A 15,463-nucleotide genomic window follows, 5' to 3' on the forward strand; every position below is an offset into this window, starting at 1 on the left:
ATATATATATATATATATATATATATATATATGGGGTCTCATGCTTTTGCCTACAATCTTACTGTCTCTATTTGAGATAAAGTTAAACTTTTAATTTTTTTGTTACCAGTACAAGGCAAAACTTGGGTTTTCTAGGTGGATATTCTGCAACCTGAACTATACCTTCAACTCAGCTTTGTGCTGTTTATTTGGGAGATGGAGTCTTGAAACTGGTTGGCCTTCTATCATGATTCTCCACATTGCAGTCTCTTGAGTACCTAAGATTACAGACCTGAGTTATCAACATCTCCAGAGAGACTGAATAACTTTTACAGATGATACTTAACAACTGTGGTTCTTGTAACATATCTATCTTCAATAGCAATTTAAAATTGTGGGCTTATTAATGACCAGATCATTCAGAGGGAGAGGGGTTTCAGTGTAAATTGTATTTAAAATATCTGGGTGATAGAAGGTAAGGACATGGGAATTTTAGTTGGGGTGCATGTTTTTAATATTATCGAAGTCATCTTATTTCCAGAACAAATCTAGACTTCTTTAAGATTAATCAATCAATTAGGATTCGCTTGATAATTCTGTATCTATATCTTGGGGATAAATTCTCAGTATCTCCTCTCTCCCTGACTATGTGCCCTGAGGCTTAGAGCAAGTGGCTGATTTGTTCATTCATCAAGCACTCATTTGAGCACCTATTTGATGTCCAGAGCCTAGCTAGGTGCTGAAGTATAAAGATCATAAAGATAGGGGCCTTGCCTCTATGGGTATTTAAAGCTGATTGAGAAAACACATATGGGTTAGTGGTTGTAACCCAGAGCTCCTGGCATGAGAATAAGAGCTGATCCAGGATATGGAGCAACCTAATGCAGGGAATAGTCAACTCAGCCTTGCTGGAATTGTGTCAGAAAAGGTTTGTAGGAAAAGCAACTCCAAGTTACTATTAATGGATCCATTAGATAATACTTTCTTGTCCTGCTGATTCCAGTCTCTTAACTCATTCCCCTGTACGTTTTATTGAAAAGCAAGCCCAGTGAAGCAATGAGATCCCCTTTTGTCTTACATAAATAAAAACGAATTTTATCAAAAACAAGGCTTTGTTTGACAGTAATAGATGAACTTGCTAGCAGACAATGTGCATGTGTGGACGTCAAATAATGGTTTAAAGGCTCATTGAAAAGCAACGCTGCAGTCATGCCTGTGATCCCAGAGTCCAGCCACGCCTGACACATGATGGCCAGGTGAAATTGGAGGTTGATAATGAACAAAAGGACACGTCAACTAGGAAGTTAGTGTATAGAAACACTTTACTGCGCAAACAAAGGACTAAGATGCAGTATGGCTCTACAAATACCACGGGGTGATAAGTCCACTGAGGTCATGAGTCAACTTTTCAGAAAGCTGGCCTGATTAAGCACAGATTGCGATCAGACTAATCAGTATCTGTTAATACAGCAGGATTCCTCCCATCATACTCAAGTACCAAAAATTAGAAGGAATTGGGGCATTGTTTTCCCATTGGTTATTTTACCCCGACTCTAAGAAAGGACACAAATAATATCTGGGTAGATCAAATGTGGACCATGTGGAGGTGTGATGGAACATTCTATCCTCTACCACTCCACAACACACCAGGCACTGAGGCTAGGCCAAATTGTCACCCTTTCTAGAGTTGTGCAAGAAACAAAGGGAGACTCGCTCAGCTACACAGGCCCTGAACAGTGGTCATGGCTCTTCACTCAAGATGCAGTAGTATGACTGTAATGATGGGGCTATTTGGGTTGATGGAGGAAGAAGGGAGAGAGAAAGAAAATGATGGAGGGTGAGTAATATAAAAATACATTGCATCTATGTATGAAGATGACATAAGACATCTCACTGAAGGATACTGAACAATAACTCTAAAATTATAGATATTAAGATATAAAATTAATGTATAGTGAATGACAGGGAAATAAAATGGGCTCACTTTTGCTTTGAGGGAAGTATCAGTGGGAGAAGGGAGAACAAAGGGAGAGGATGAATGAAGATGAGTGTGACCAAAATGTTTTATGGGCATAGGTGAAAATAGAATGAAGAGATAAAGGAGAGTGATACAGAGATAAGGTTGATAAGATATCTCAGATACACATACTGGAAATGTCACAGTGAAACCCTTCCTTGTACAACTAATGTACCCTAATTTAAAAAGCCTTAATTTTTAAAAGTATAAAAAATGTTTTAACATTTTTTAAAAGAAGTGGTAGAAGAACACAGCCAGCAAACAGCCTGAGATCATAACTAGGTAAGTGCTGAACAACTTCATTTGGCAAAAATCTCTACTGGGCAGATGATGGGATAAAGAGGAAATGGTTTCTGTAGTGTCAAGAGTTCATGGATCCAATAAACTAGATTTCTTATTCTGGAGATAAAGGCTGAATGGTTTGGTTGGCTAATTGTCTAGACTAAGTAAAGCCTAACCAAACAGAATCCCAGAAAAATGTATACATGTGTGGTAAGGTGACCATGGGGCCAGGGTTGAAATAATCGTCACATGTCCCAAGTTCCATAAAGAGTTTGGTGAACCTTCTAGAAAGGCACAGGAGAGTCAGGAAAAAGATAAGAACACTTGCTACCACAGCTTCTGCTCAGTAATGCCCCCAAGAGCCTGCACTGCTTGATAAGACAAGAAAAAGAAAGAAAATAGTAAGTATTAGAAAGGAAGGAAGAAGGCCCTCAACAGTTACAGACAATATGATGTTTGTATGTGGAAAAAATTCTCCAATAAATTTCTTCAATTAAAGATATGGTTTCACAAGGTTATCACTTAAAAATCAATATATATATATATATATGTATATAAATCAGTTGAATTGCAATATACTAATAACCAAGTAAAATTCGTAGAAAAGATGCTCTATTTTTTAAAAGGCAGCATTTTGAAAATGTGCTATTTATAATAGAATTAAATATGTTTTTTAAAAACCTAGAAGTATAAAATTATATATGATTCACAGTATATATATACATATATATATATACATGTATGGTGTCACTGGGAGAAAGAACAAAATTAATGGAGGATTATTAGACACATGGATTAAAAGCTCACAAATTCTGTTCATGGTGAAATATCTCCATATCCCATTGATAACAAACAGGCAAAGTATTAAAAGAAACAAAACACACACACACACACACACACACACACACACACACACACACATTCTGAAGAAGACAAATGTCTGAAGAAAAAAGTCAAAAGTGAACAGAAACACGAAAGGACCCAGATGGACAAAGGGTAGAGCACTGGAAGCATTTTCCATTTGTACAGCTTTCTTCCTATATGCGCAGACAATCATTGACATGAATGAGGATGTTATAGCAACCATTTCCTGGTGATTCAAATCTGGGAACCATCTACTTGATTATAAGCAGGAATGAGCAATAAACTGGGGTGCATTTGTACAACTGAATATTAGGTGGCTGCTAAGATGAACAAAACTACAGAGACAGACAGTTAAATCTATTTATTTATCTAAATAACATCATGAAATAAGGAGTCAATAGAAATTGTATTCAAGGATTTACATAAAAAAAGTTTATAAATGAAACACAAATTAAAATAAAAGCAAACTTTTAAAGGGTACATCCAGTGTTTTAAAACTTTATCAAAATCAAGAGAATACACATGGTTTCATTGACATAGGTCTTGGCTGGTATATGTCTATAATTTCAGCAATTCTGGAGATGGGATACAGAGATAGGAAGATTTCTAGTTCAAGGTCAGCCCCCCAAAGCGGGGCCATAGTTCAAAAGCTAAATAAAAACAAAAGGGCTGGAGGCCTACATAGCCTGATATTGTGAAATAAATATGTAATAAATACATAATATATAATAATATTATATCTAATAATATATAACATTACACATAAGTATAATGTAGCATCATATAAATATGTTATATATATATTACATATAAATATCTATATAATATCTATATTATCCATATACTATATATTCACTGGGCCTGTGGCAGCAACAGATGGATAGTCTACTGGGGAGATAATTTAGTTAGAAATAGGTGTGCCAACAGATTTCATGTGGGGTGGTGATTCACAAGTGCTGGTTAAATGATTAAATATAACTAAATAGAAAATGGACTGTTGATGGGCCAAGGATAACAGCGTATCCTGAATTAGAAACTGTGATTAAACTACAGTTATTCGGTTTCACAAAACAAAGGTAGAAGAAGCAGGAGAAGGGAGGAAAGGTAAGAGGGAAGGGTGGACAACTGGAGTTGGAGAGAAATAAAGACTAAGATTAGATAACATTGTTAGGAGAGTACTTTTAGCAGCCCTTGGCTGTCGAGAAAGGGGAGAGACTGGTTTGCTCAGGGCTGGCAATGGTTCGTGTTTGCCATGGGCGGGTGGCCCCATGGGAGGGAGGGTAGTGGACTGCAGCTGAGACCAAATCTGTGCTGACCACAGAGCCAGGCAGTGCTGGCAATCCAACCACAGAATGGACTCACGGCTGCCCTCGGAGTGAGCTGCTGTTGTGGCTTTGGGCACTCCCTCTCCTCTCAGAAAGGGAGTAGGGCCCTGCATGAGTCACGGGAAGCTTGAGGAAGTGGGTAGACATGGGAACCTGAGCTGGGAAGAGGCCGAGCCTTCTGCCAGGACTCAAAACCAAAGCCTTGCTTTGGATTTTAAAAAGAAGGGTTTTTATTTCTTATATAGGTGGTGCAGGACACTGGCAGGGTGCAAATTCCAAATTCCGCCCCAGCAGGAGTACTGTGTGACTGTGGACAAGTTACTGGCTCATCTGCTCTAAGGCTTCATTTCCCAAACTGCATTGAAGATGGTTACTCTTCCCTTATAGGGTTTTCCTGAAATTTTAATAAGATAATGGCTATCAAAGGTATGGTATCTTAACAATTCAGTAATTAGTGGCTACAAAGTCAGCAAACTGCTCAGCACGTGAGCCATACGGTAGGTCCTCCCGAGGAGAGGTCCTAAATAGGAGTTGGAGGGAAACCCAAAACTCAGCATTATGGCAGCTGGATAGAAGGACCATCAGATAGAGTGACTTTGGTAAAACTGTGAGCATGGCCTATTTGCCACTCTGCTGGGAGTTAAGGAGACCTTTCTCAGGATTTTTTTTTTCCTCTTGAATAAAATGCACTGAGGTTAACATTTACAGGTGACCCCACCCTATCAGAACCAAATCTCCTCATGTGAAAAAGATTGAAATTTGACCTTTTCATTACACCAAAGGCATGTTAGGCTAGCCAATTATACAAGCCTCCTCCTTCTCCATATTTGAGACTAGCTCTGTCCCTCTTACAAACCACTTACCCTAAGAGAACCAAAGCTCTTCATTGCTCCAGGTCTAAAATCAGAATAGTGAGACTTTTTTTTGGTCTTGGATTAGTGGATTGTCTTTTTTCTTTTTTCCATAGAGAGTGATTTAGAGTGTGTGGCTATTTTTGTTTTTTCTTCCCCTGTCCTTTAGTTAACGACTCCTTTCGGAAAACATCAGCCAGCTTGAGCACCATCAAGAATAGGGACATGGTCTCCCTCATGAACTTGGATAATGCTACTTTTCCAAGGATAGTGGGAACAATGAGAATAAAAGGGACAAGAATTTCAGAAAGATAAAAGCAGTAAGTGGTAAAAAGCCACTTTTGGAAGGTTTGGCTCCTATCATGACTGGCAAGTCCAGCTAGCTCTTCCCGTCTCTTGGGATTTATGTAGGCTTGGGAATTTTTCTCCTGATGCCACTAAAAGGAACAGGAGAGCTGTGACAATTCCAAAGGCTGTCTCTGGCCTTCCTTTATTTGCTTACTCTCTTCTTAACAGGATGAACAGGCTGCATGCATGACCTTCCTATGTAGGTCTGAAAGCACCTAGCTTCTTTCATTACACTTGCTTAAGAACAGAACTTCAGTCTTCTAACTATAGTTGTAGGCAATCAGTGTTCTAGGTGTAATTACTTGGTCTCCGCACTTTGAAGGTATTACCTCTACTATCACTTCCATCCTCTCACCTCTCATCTGGCAAGAGTTCCCTGTCTTTGCTGTGGTCTGTCACCTCCATGATTGTAGAACTACGCAACACAGAACCAATCTGAGTGAAAATCTAGTGAGAAAGGGGAAGATGGAAAGATGGGAGAGAAAATTCTGACTTCATTTTGGGACTCGAAAATTCTCCCTCCTTTTATGAAAGAGAAAGAGAAAGGGAACTAGTTAGTCTGGTGCTGCCAATGTTTTCTAAAAATTATTATTCTCCAGCAACCTCATTGCTGCCTCCTAGTGCAAGTTTTTGAATTGAAAAAGAGACCATTTACTGGGGAGGACTAAAAGGGAGAAAAAGAAACTGAATTTACACAGACCCACAAACTTTCTCTGAGTATCTCTGTTTCTGATAAGAGACATTTGTGGCCACGGGTATTAACTACTGTGACCTCAAAGAAAGTAATGTCCCACATGGATTCTACTAACCAATGTAGACTCTTCCCTTACAGACTTTTACAATCAAAAGATGTCAGGACCCACCACATTTAGAATTCTCTTTGATTTATTCCCTTTCATTTCCAATATTCTAGTATTTTCCATTGTTAGGGTAAAAAATCCCCCCCCAAATATAACAGTCTTTCCATTGTGTCATCATAGAGGAAGAAATTAAAAATAAATTTGGCTTGAAATTTTACTTTGCTAAAAAGCTCAACAAGACTCATTCACATGGTTAACAAAAACAATGGCCACCCTGCCCTCCTTGATAGTTTGAGAACTCTTTCCTTGGCTGTGAAGAAGTCAAGTCAAGAATACAGACTCCTTAAAATCCCAAATTGAAGACCAAATTTCTGCTCTTCTGCAATGTATAAAATTCTGCTGAATGAATAAATGAACACACAAATGGTCATTTTTCTTGTCATGATACATTTGTTTTCCAAAGTTCAACACTCTTAGACATGAGAACTTTCAAATTCACTGCCTATCAGTAATCATGTAATATTGCAGTTTATCTTAGAAAAGTCACTCTTGGGTTACCTTATGTATTTATTTTTTAGAACACATATCATATATGAGCATACATTTCAATCACATAATACAAGCAGATCTTTTTAATGATAATTTATTGCAGATTTTAAAACAGAGCTCAACAGCATAATTTAGAATACCAACACACAATGAATTTTGTCAACCCAAGTCATTTTCTACATGTCAAGGTTAAACTTAACTTTATGCAAATGATCAGAGAATAACAGTTTTTATACCTGTGTCCCTATACATATGTTCTTTGTGTGACCGTGTATAATATTTTCATCTCAAACCTATTATATAAGTTAGTAGGTTAAAAGCTCAAGGACAGTAATTTTGTAGTTTATCATCACAAGACAGTATATTTAATATCCTAGTCTATGTAATTACACCTGCCAGTGTTTTACCCTTGCATATCCCAGAGCTTGTGAATGAGGTGTCTTTATAGAGCCTGTTAAAGGAATATGGTTCTAGAGAAATCAGCCCAATTGTTTTCACCAGTACAAGGGCAGAACTGATAATGAATAGACGTTTGTAAATATGCCATCTTAAGAAAAAATAAACAAACACACACACCTGTCACTGCTCATTCAGATTTCTATTACCACAACTAACATTTAACAACACAAGTGTCCTTCTTCTATTAAAGTGATCAACACAAGCCTAACCTTTAAATAAGTAGAAATAAATATGATGACCTAAAAAAACCCTTGTTTAAGTTCAGAATTACAATTGATGCTGGGTTTCTCTGTGCATATGTGAGTTTAACACAAATTGAAGAAAGCCTTAAACATGTATGTCCACCACTGTTAATAAAAGTTTCCGATGGCATATATCACATGGACATGGACATTCTCCCCGACGGGCAGGCTACCTTGAGAATAAGATATGCTACAAAGCAAGAAGTGAAAGAAAAAAATAATGCAAACAAAACTATGCTGTTTGGGGTTTTTATGTTTGTGGGTTTTGGGGAGTTTTTTTTTTTTTTTGCATCATGTCAATTATAAAGAAAATTGCTCTAACTAAACAAAAAAACCGTGCTGAAGAGCATTAAACTATTCCAGGAGAGTGTGTGACTACGTTTTACTTCTTCAGAGAAACAATCTCTACTTCCTACAGATGTTAAACACGTTACCCTAAGTTGTGCCTTTCAGAAAGATAGGATAAAGGTAATTGCAGCTTAAAGAGGTCAGCACAGCTAGCTCTGGTACCAAGTACGAAAATGAACCAGAATGGTTAACGCCAAATAGCATCCTCGGCTAGCTCCTTTCCCCCCAGAGTTGCCTGAGCTGTGTCTCTCATGCCACTACCTTTGGCTGGGTGGTACATCACCAGCGCAAGAACACGCGGGAGGCATCGACCGCCAGCGCCCTCAGGACCTTGCAGGAAAATGAGTAACTTTCTGGCAGGCCACCGTCTTCAACGATTTTCAGAGGAGCAGATCTCCCTTTCCCCGGGCTTCACCCTCTTCTTCCGTAGTTCAGGAAACTCTCCATCTCTTGCGAAACGCCTTCTTCCTGCGGGGCCGAGACTCCCGGAGCCGGGACCTGAGCAGCCCAGCGGGGCCGGCCCGGGCAGCTGGCCGAGGACACCGGGGGTTGCCAGCGCCCAACAGTGCGCAGACTCCGCGGTGCGCCGCCGGCTCTCCGCTCGCCGAAACCTGCTCACCAAGTGAAAAGGGAATAGGAGGGGGGAGGAGAGGAGGGGGGGCGAGACGCGGGAGATGGGGGGGGCGATCCTGTTAATTCGAGGTGCGGAGGGGGGAGCGGGAGGAGGCGCCGCTGGTCCCTCCTCCCTCCTGGAGTCCCCGGCTCCACCTCCTCCGCAGGCCCCAAGATATACACACTGAGCTGCGGCTGGACGTGCACACCCCGCGCCGGGCCGGGGCGCGGACGCGCGCAGGTACAGACACTCACCTGAGCGGGTGCGGTGAACGCCAGCCGTCCTCGACGCCTCAAAGGGAGCCGGGACTGGCGACGGCCGGAGTTGGGGAAGGGAAATCGGAGCAGCTCCAGCGCACACTGAGGTGACGGCGAGTTTTCCTCAGGCTGTCCCCCACCCCCCAGTTCGGCCCCAGTCGGGACGTGGCCTGGAGATCTCCGAGCCCGGGGCCCCCGGGGGCGCGGCGCGATCGCGGGCGCACCTGGGCTGGGCGAGCGCGCCTCGCGAGGGGCGCGGCCGCGCCGGCGCCGCCAAACTTGGGCGACTAAAGTTAGTTTGCAAGTACCCGGGAGGTGGCGAGCAGAGCCGGGAGAGAACACAGTCCCGGCCGGATTAACTCTCCAGATTGCCGCGTCCGCGGGAGCCCGAGTCACCCGACGCGCCTGGGGGGGCGCTCGGAGCCACCATGGCCCAGCGGACCGCCCGACGCGGCGCCTCGGCGGGCGGGGAGAATTTCCTCTGAACCCCGCGGGATCTCAGCCTTGCTCACGCTCCCTCCGACCTCGTTCCTCTTCTCTCCGGCGCGAAGACCCGAGAGGAAGCCTCCAGAGGCAGGTGCAGGGGGGGACATTCCTCCCCCCATCCCAAATAAAACAAATCGCAGCCGATTGAAGGGAGGGTGGAATCCCCACCCGCGCGCCCGGGCCCCCGAATCCAGAAGAGCGGCGGGCGCGGCTTTATTTGCATTTATATCCGCCGCGGTGCGGTACGCTGCGGTCCCGGGGCGCGCCCGGACCCTCCTCCGCGCCCCCTCCTCCCCCTCCTCCTAGGGGCCACCCCCTCCTTCCCACCCCCATCTGCTTCTGTCAAATGAGAAAGTCACCCAGGAGAACCCAAACACTCCAGCCGCCGAGAGTCCCTTTGGCACTTGGCTGCACGCGGCGCCGGGCTCCCGGGCTCAACTTGGTGGAGCCTCCGCCACGCAACTTTCTTTCCGCTGCTGCTGCTGCTGCTGCTGCTGCTTTGCATTTGAGAGCTCGAAGACAGACGGGAGGGGGAGAACGGAGCCGGGCAGCGGCGACCTGAAGAGGACCTCGCCGGCCACCGCGATCGGAGAGAAGGACCAGAAAAAAAAAGGCAGCAGAAGGCAAACGCACCGCAGGGGTGCGGGCACCGCGAGGAGTCCCCGCGTCCCGGAGAGGATTTTTCTTCTTTTTTTTCTTCTTTTTCCCTTCCCGTGCTCTCGGCGGGCGGGAGAAAGCCAAGGCGGCCCCGCAGCGCAGCGCCGCGGCCCTGGGCCGGTCCCCCAGCCGCCTCCTCCCGCGCGGGCTCGACGCCAGGGCGCCCGGCAGCCGGCCGAGCGGGGCCCCGCGGGCCGCCAACATTGATTTCCTCCGGGCCGAGGGCGAGGGCCAGGGCCCGGGCGGCGGCGGGCTGCAGCCCCGGCACGGCGAGAGCATGTCCAAGCCGGTGGACCACGTCAAGCGGCCCATGAACGCCTTCATGGTTTGGTCTCGGGCTCAGCGGCGGAAGATGGCCCAGGAGAACCCCAAGATGCACAACTCGGAGATCAGCAAGCGGCTGGGCGCCGAGTGGAAGTTGCTGACCGAGGCGGAGAAGCGGCCGTTCATCGACGAGGCGAAGCGCCTGCGCGCCATGCACATGAAGGAGCACCCCGACTACAAGTACCGGCCGCGGCGCAAGCCCAAGACGCTGCTCAAGAAGGACAAGTTCGCCTTCCCGGTACCCTACGGCCTGGGCGGCGTGGCCGACGCCGAGCACCCCGCGCTGAAGGCGGGAGCCGGGCTGCACGCGGGCGCGGGCGGCGGCCTGGTCCCGGAGTCGCTGCTCGCCAACCCGGAGAAGGCGGCTGCCGCCGCCGCCGCCGCCGCCGCGCGCGTCTTCTTCCCGCAGTCGGCCGCCGCCGCCGCCGCGGCCGCCGCCGCCGCCGCCGCGGGCAGCCCGTACTCCCTGCTCGACCTGGGCTCCAAGATGGCAGAGATCTCGTCGTCGTCGTCCGGCCTGCCCTACGCCTCGTCGCTGGGCTACCCGAGCGCGGGCGCCGGCGCTTTCCACGGGGCGGCGGCGGCGGCTGCAGCGGCGGCCGCGGCCGCCGGGGGGCACACGCACTCGCACCCCAGCCCGGGCAACCCGGGCTACATGATCCCGTGCAACTGCAGCGCGTGGCCCAGCCCCGGGCTGCAGCCGCCGCTCGCGTACATCCTGCTGCCGGGCATGGGCAAGCCGCAGCTGGACCCCTACCCGGCGGCCTACGCCGCTGCGCTATGACCCCCGCGGGGCCGCCGCCCGAGGACCGGTGGGCACACGTGTACATATGTATAGGTACGAGGTCCGCGGCCTCCCGGGGCGCCCTCCCGCCCCTGGGGGAGGGGGGCCCGGTGTGTATGTACAGAAGCTGTATAGGTGCCAGGCGGAGATGCCAGGGCGGGGCGCGGGCCGCGTGTGCGCGTGAGATTCACACGATCGTGTTGCGACCCGCGTGTCTGCCCCCCTACTTGAAAGAGGGCGGGCTCGCTTCTCCGGCCGCCGCGGTGTAAGGGTTGGCTTTGCACTTCGGAACCTGTTGCGTTTTGATCCCACACGAGGTGGAGGAGTAAACTTTACCCCCCTTTGGACATGTTGGGCTCCTTCAGTTCTGTTTGCTGGAAGTTTTATTATGGTGTTTTTGTTTTTGTTTTGCTTTGGTTTCTCATTGCCTTTCCTCCCCTGGTCTCTCCACCACCACCAACCCCTCCCCGGCCTCTGAGTTACGTGCGCTCTGATCCAGTTAGGTCTGAACATGGCTGGCACAGGGGGTCGAGCCGGTGATCTGTTGTCAGTAGTTTTCTCTGAGCGGGAAGGCTCGGAGCCGCCTTGCAACCTTGCTCCCTACGTGTACTAGTTGAACTTTTGCAGATCTGTTCTCTTTTAAGCGGAACCCTCCCTCTTCTCCTCCCCAGCCCGGATCCATTCTAGACTAGTGACCAGCTCAAATCTGGCCTTTTGTATGTGGGATGATCAGGAATTCTTTTTATCAAGCCATATGCAAATCAGAGCGAGAAATGCAAAGAGGTGCGTGTGAGAGGGAAGTTGTCAATTGGATTTTTCTCCCCTTTAAAAATCTATTGGAAGTCTCTCTGATACCTCTGGCTTGGATTTTTGACACAGTTAACAGAAAGAGGGAAAGAAAGGCTTAGTTAGCTCTTCACCGCCCCCCACCCCAACCCTCTTGGCTGAGTTCATTTTAAGATTATGAACGTGTGTATGTCAGTGAAAACATGCAGTCTTGGAAAGTATTTTTGTTGCCCTTAAATTGGACTCGACTTGAGACCCAAAAACATTTCGAACAAATGTCAAAGTTAATTTTTAGAAATTGCGGGACTACTTCAAGAATCGCAGTTTTGTGTAAGTTTAAGTCAGACTTTTTGTCTGAGTGGTAATTATATATTTATTACTTAGCAAAACTGAAGGAAGCAGAATTGACTTGACAGATGCCTTTGACTTTTCGTTAGCGTTTCTCCACCACCTAGAATCCTTTTAATGTGTTTGGAGTTCCCTCCTGGATAAGCTTTTCCTTTTTTCTTTTCTTTTTTTTTTTTTTAAGATTGCCCGCAATTCATTTTTGAATTATGATAAAGCACATTCTAGAAAGAACCTTCCTCAAAGGTAGCTTTTGTTTGTTTCTTTTTAAATGTATATATTTTGACTAATGTTTGTGAATGAAGTTGGCTAACTTGTATTTAGTTTCATTTTGGCTTTATGTAATATAAAGTTTTAAAAAGTTTAAAATATTGGTTTTAACTCTTATGTGTAAATGGTTTCCTTGTGTGATCTTCTAATTTAATATTAGATGCGTCTAAGCTATATCTGTAAATTAGAATCCAACTATCACTCTGTTCATTTTTTTTGAACAAAGAGTTTAAATAAAGCCTGAGCCAGGGAAAAGAGAAAATCCTCTATTTCTTGTTGAGTTCCTAACAAGATTTTTATCTGAACTGCCCTTACGTGCCTGGTCCAGGTGAAGTGTAAGGTATCCTCCAAAGGCAGTCTTTGTTTCGCTTTTGAATAGATTTACTAGGAAATCTAAATCAAGCCATTGTTATTCAGAGCCAAAAACCTGATTTATCACATTTTTAATCGTGAATAGGAAAGAAGATAAGAAACAAACCCAAGTAGTTGCATTATCTTTAGAAAGAGAGCAGCAAGAGAGAGGGGAGAGAGAGTAAAAAACATTCATGAACCAGTAGAACAGGGCCCATTGAAAACATCCAGACTCTTCAAAGCATTTCATCAGTTTCCAGTAACATTTTCAGAGGAGAAAGTTGCCCGACCACTTTATCTTGTTAGCAGAAGAGCCCTGCCACTTAAATCAGTGTAATTTGTTCACATATCTTCAGGGTATTCCTTATTTGCACCTTAAGGTTTTATTTGGAAGGGTAATCGCTGCCAACAGAAATGGACAACTTTTGGCCTCTTTAGGGCCTTATTCTGGCATGTTGAGAGCACTTAACTAAAAGTACGATGTAGCAATTCTGACGGGAGAAGGTTGCTTTTACAGAACTAGCCAAGCTTACTTTTAGGAAGGAAATGATAGACCACCATGGAAAATAACCAGGAAAAAAAAATAAGAGTTGCAGGGAGATACCTCCCTTCCCTGTTCAAATACAGAAATTCTCAAGATACTATAAACCAGTATTAAACTATGTCCCCATGGACAGAAGCCATCCGAGAGCGGAGTGTCTTTGTAAGCACTCGGTCTTTTAAAGTCATTGTTTTCTCCCAATGGAGTAATATTTAAACAACAACAACCACCATAAAAACTTTTGGAAATGCGAGAAATAGACTCTGCTGGTTTGACCCTGATTCACTAATTAAAACGATCCCCTTCCTGTTATTCTCCGAGCTCTTTGCAATATTATAAGTTAATTCATAAGGTTCTGAGCGATTATGCAAAACTAATTTGGACTGTCCAGGGGTAATTATCCCTGACACGGTTAATTAAATCCTTTCAAAGCTTCGTCTTTCCCTTTTGTAGCAACTCATCACTTCCCTACACGGAACTTCCTGCGGATCGCTGGAAATCACCCCAGCCCTAAATCTTAGTTACCTCCCGGAGCCTTCCAGCTCGGGGGGGGGGGGGCCCCACCGGCCTGAAGATTCTCCGCCCTCTCCCACCCCCTTCTCCTTTTCCCAAAGATGAGCGTTTTCTGGGGGAGAAAAACGCTCCCAAGAACTGATGAATAAGAAGAGGACTGGAAAGACTAGTAAAGGGAGGGGAGAGGCAGGCTGGGAAGAGAGTCAGGGTCAGTTCACCCACAGATGGTGAGTGAGTTTGAGTGCATTCAGAAGCGCCCGGGATCCATTTATCAACCCCTCTGCCTCCAGTGGTCTTGCTCACAAGTTGGTGGGTCTGAGCCCTCCACCCCCCTGCCCTAGAACTACTGGCCAAAAGTCAGGAGTGGGGGGGGGGGTGGCAGGAACGTCCGGAGGAGTGTTCACAAGGTGTCAGTGGTGGGTGGGCCTAGGAATCTGAAATTAACCTAAAAAATTGAGCGCTGAGATTTGGCCAAAGAGATGCTGTTGGCTCCACACCCCCTGCTCCCCCCCCCGTCGGTTTTCTCCCTGCTTCTCTCTCTTCTTCCCTTTTTGACTTGCTTTCCTTCTCTCTTACATCTAAGACACCTTCCTCCCCCTTTTCCTATTTTAAATTTAAGATTAAAAAAATAAAAGACATTCCATGGATAGGCATCATTGCCTGAAAACTTTGAACCAACTTGGGACCGGGCCTGTTGCTTCTGGCTGTGAGCAAACAGGTGGAATTGTTCTCGAGACGCGATCGGGTCTGCGCCGGGGACGCTGCGTCCCGGGGCAGCCCTCCCACCCCCAGCTTACTTTTTTTATTTTTATTTTTTGACAATTTCCTCCTCCTCTTCCTCCTCCCGTCCCCACCCCACCCCTCCTTGCCTGCCCCAGAAACTAGGGCAAACACTTGGGTTCTTCCAATGAACGCCCCAGCCCGGGGCGGCTTTGGCGAGGGGCGCGCGCGCGGAAGATGCTCACAAGATTCTGCTCTTCCCGGTGCAGACCGGGACCCGAGCGCCAGCCAATCAGAGCACGGCTGCGACTCAGTGCGGTGCTCCAGGAGCGGTAGTCCTCGGCCGGGGGGGGGGGCGGGGGGTTCGGTACTCCCGGCCAGTGGAAGGAGGGGGGAGTGCTCGGTGCTCCCAGACTAGGGGAGGCCCCACAACTCGTGCGCCCCGAAGTGATGGAGGCTTCCCTGCGCCCACAGCCCAGAGGAGGCAGAGAGAGAGAGAGAGAGAGAGAGAGAGAGAGAGAGAGAGAGAGAGAGAGAGCCATCCAAACTTTATTAAAATCTCCCCTCTTCTTTCTCCCTCGGCCCAGTGCATCTCAAAGGTCAGCCCTCTTCTTTTAAAAGACTGATATTATTAATTCACTAACAATCCACCCCCTCCTTTTCTTTCTTTCCTTTTTTTTTCTCTTCCAGGGGGAGGGAAAAAAGAGGGAAATGGTGAAAAGAGCTCTTTTTTTATCCTCTCTCTCTCTTTT

General features: G+C 46.3%; 1 protein-coding gene across 2 annotated transcripts; it reads left to right on the forward strand.

Moving 5' to 3' along the window:
- Positions 1-9,255: 9,255 nt before the first annotated feature.
- Sox21 (SRY-box transcription factor 21) lies at positions 9,256-12,825 on the forward strand. Of its 2 annotated transcripts, XM_070001944.1 has the most exons (2): positions 9,256-10,791; positions 10,858-11,185. In XM_070001944.1, exons 1-2 carry the CDS (start codon positions 10,355-10,357, stop codon positions 11,183-11,185), a joined length of 765 nt encoding a protein of 254 aa, XP_069858045.1. In that variant the 5' UTR covers positions 9,256-10,354. The 2 variants fall into 2 exon arrangements, with proteins under 2 accessions (XP_069858045.1, XP_069858043.1); XM_070001942.1 differs by having other exon boundaries at positions 9,256-12,825.
- The last annotated feature ends 2,638 nt before the right edge of the window (positions 12,826-15,463 follow it).

Source organism: Dipodomys merriami, unplaced genomic scaffold, assembly GCF_024711535.1.
Source record: "Dipodomys merriami isolate MVZ:Mamm:240054 unplaced genomic scaffold, mDipMer1.0.p SCAF_6, whole genome shotgun sequence".
Lineage (NCBI taxonomy): Eukaryota > Metazoa > Chordata > Mammalia > Rodentia > Heteromyidae > Dipodomys > Dipodomys merriami.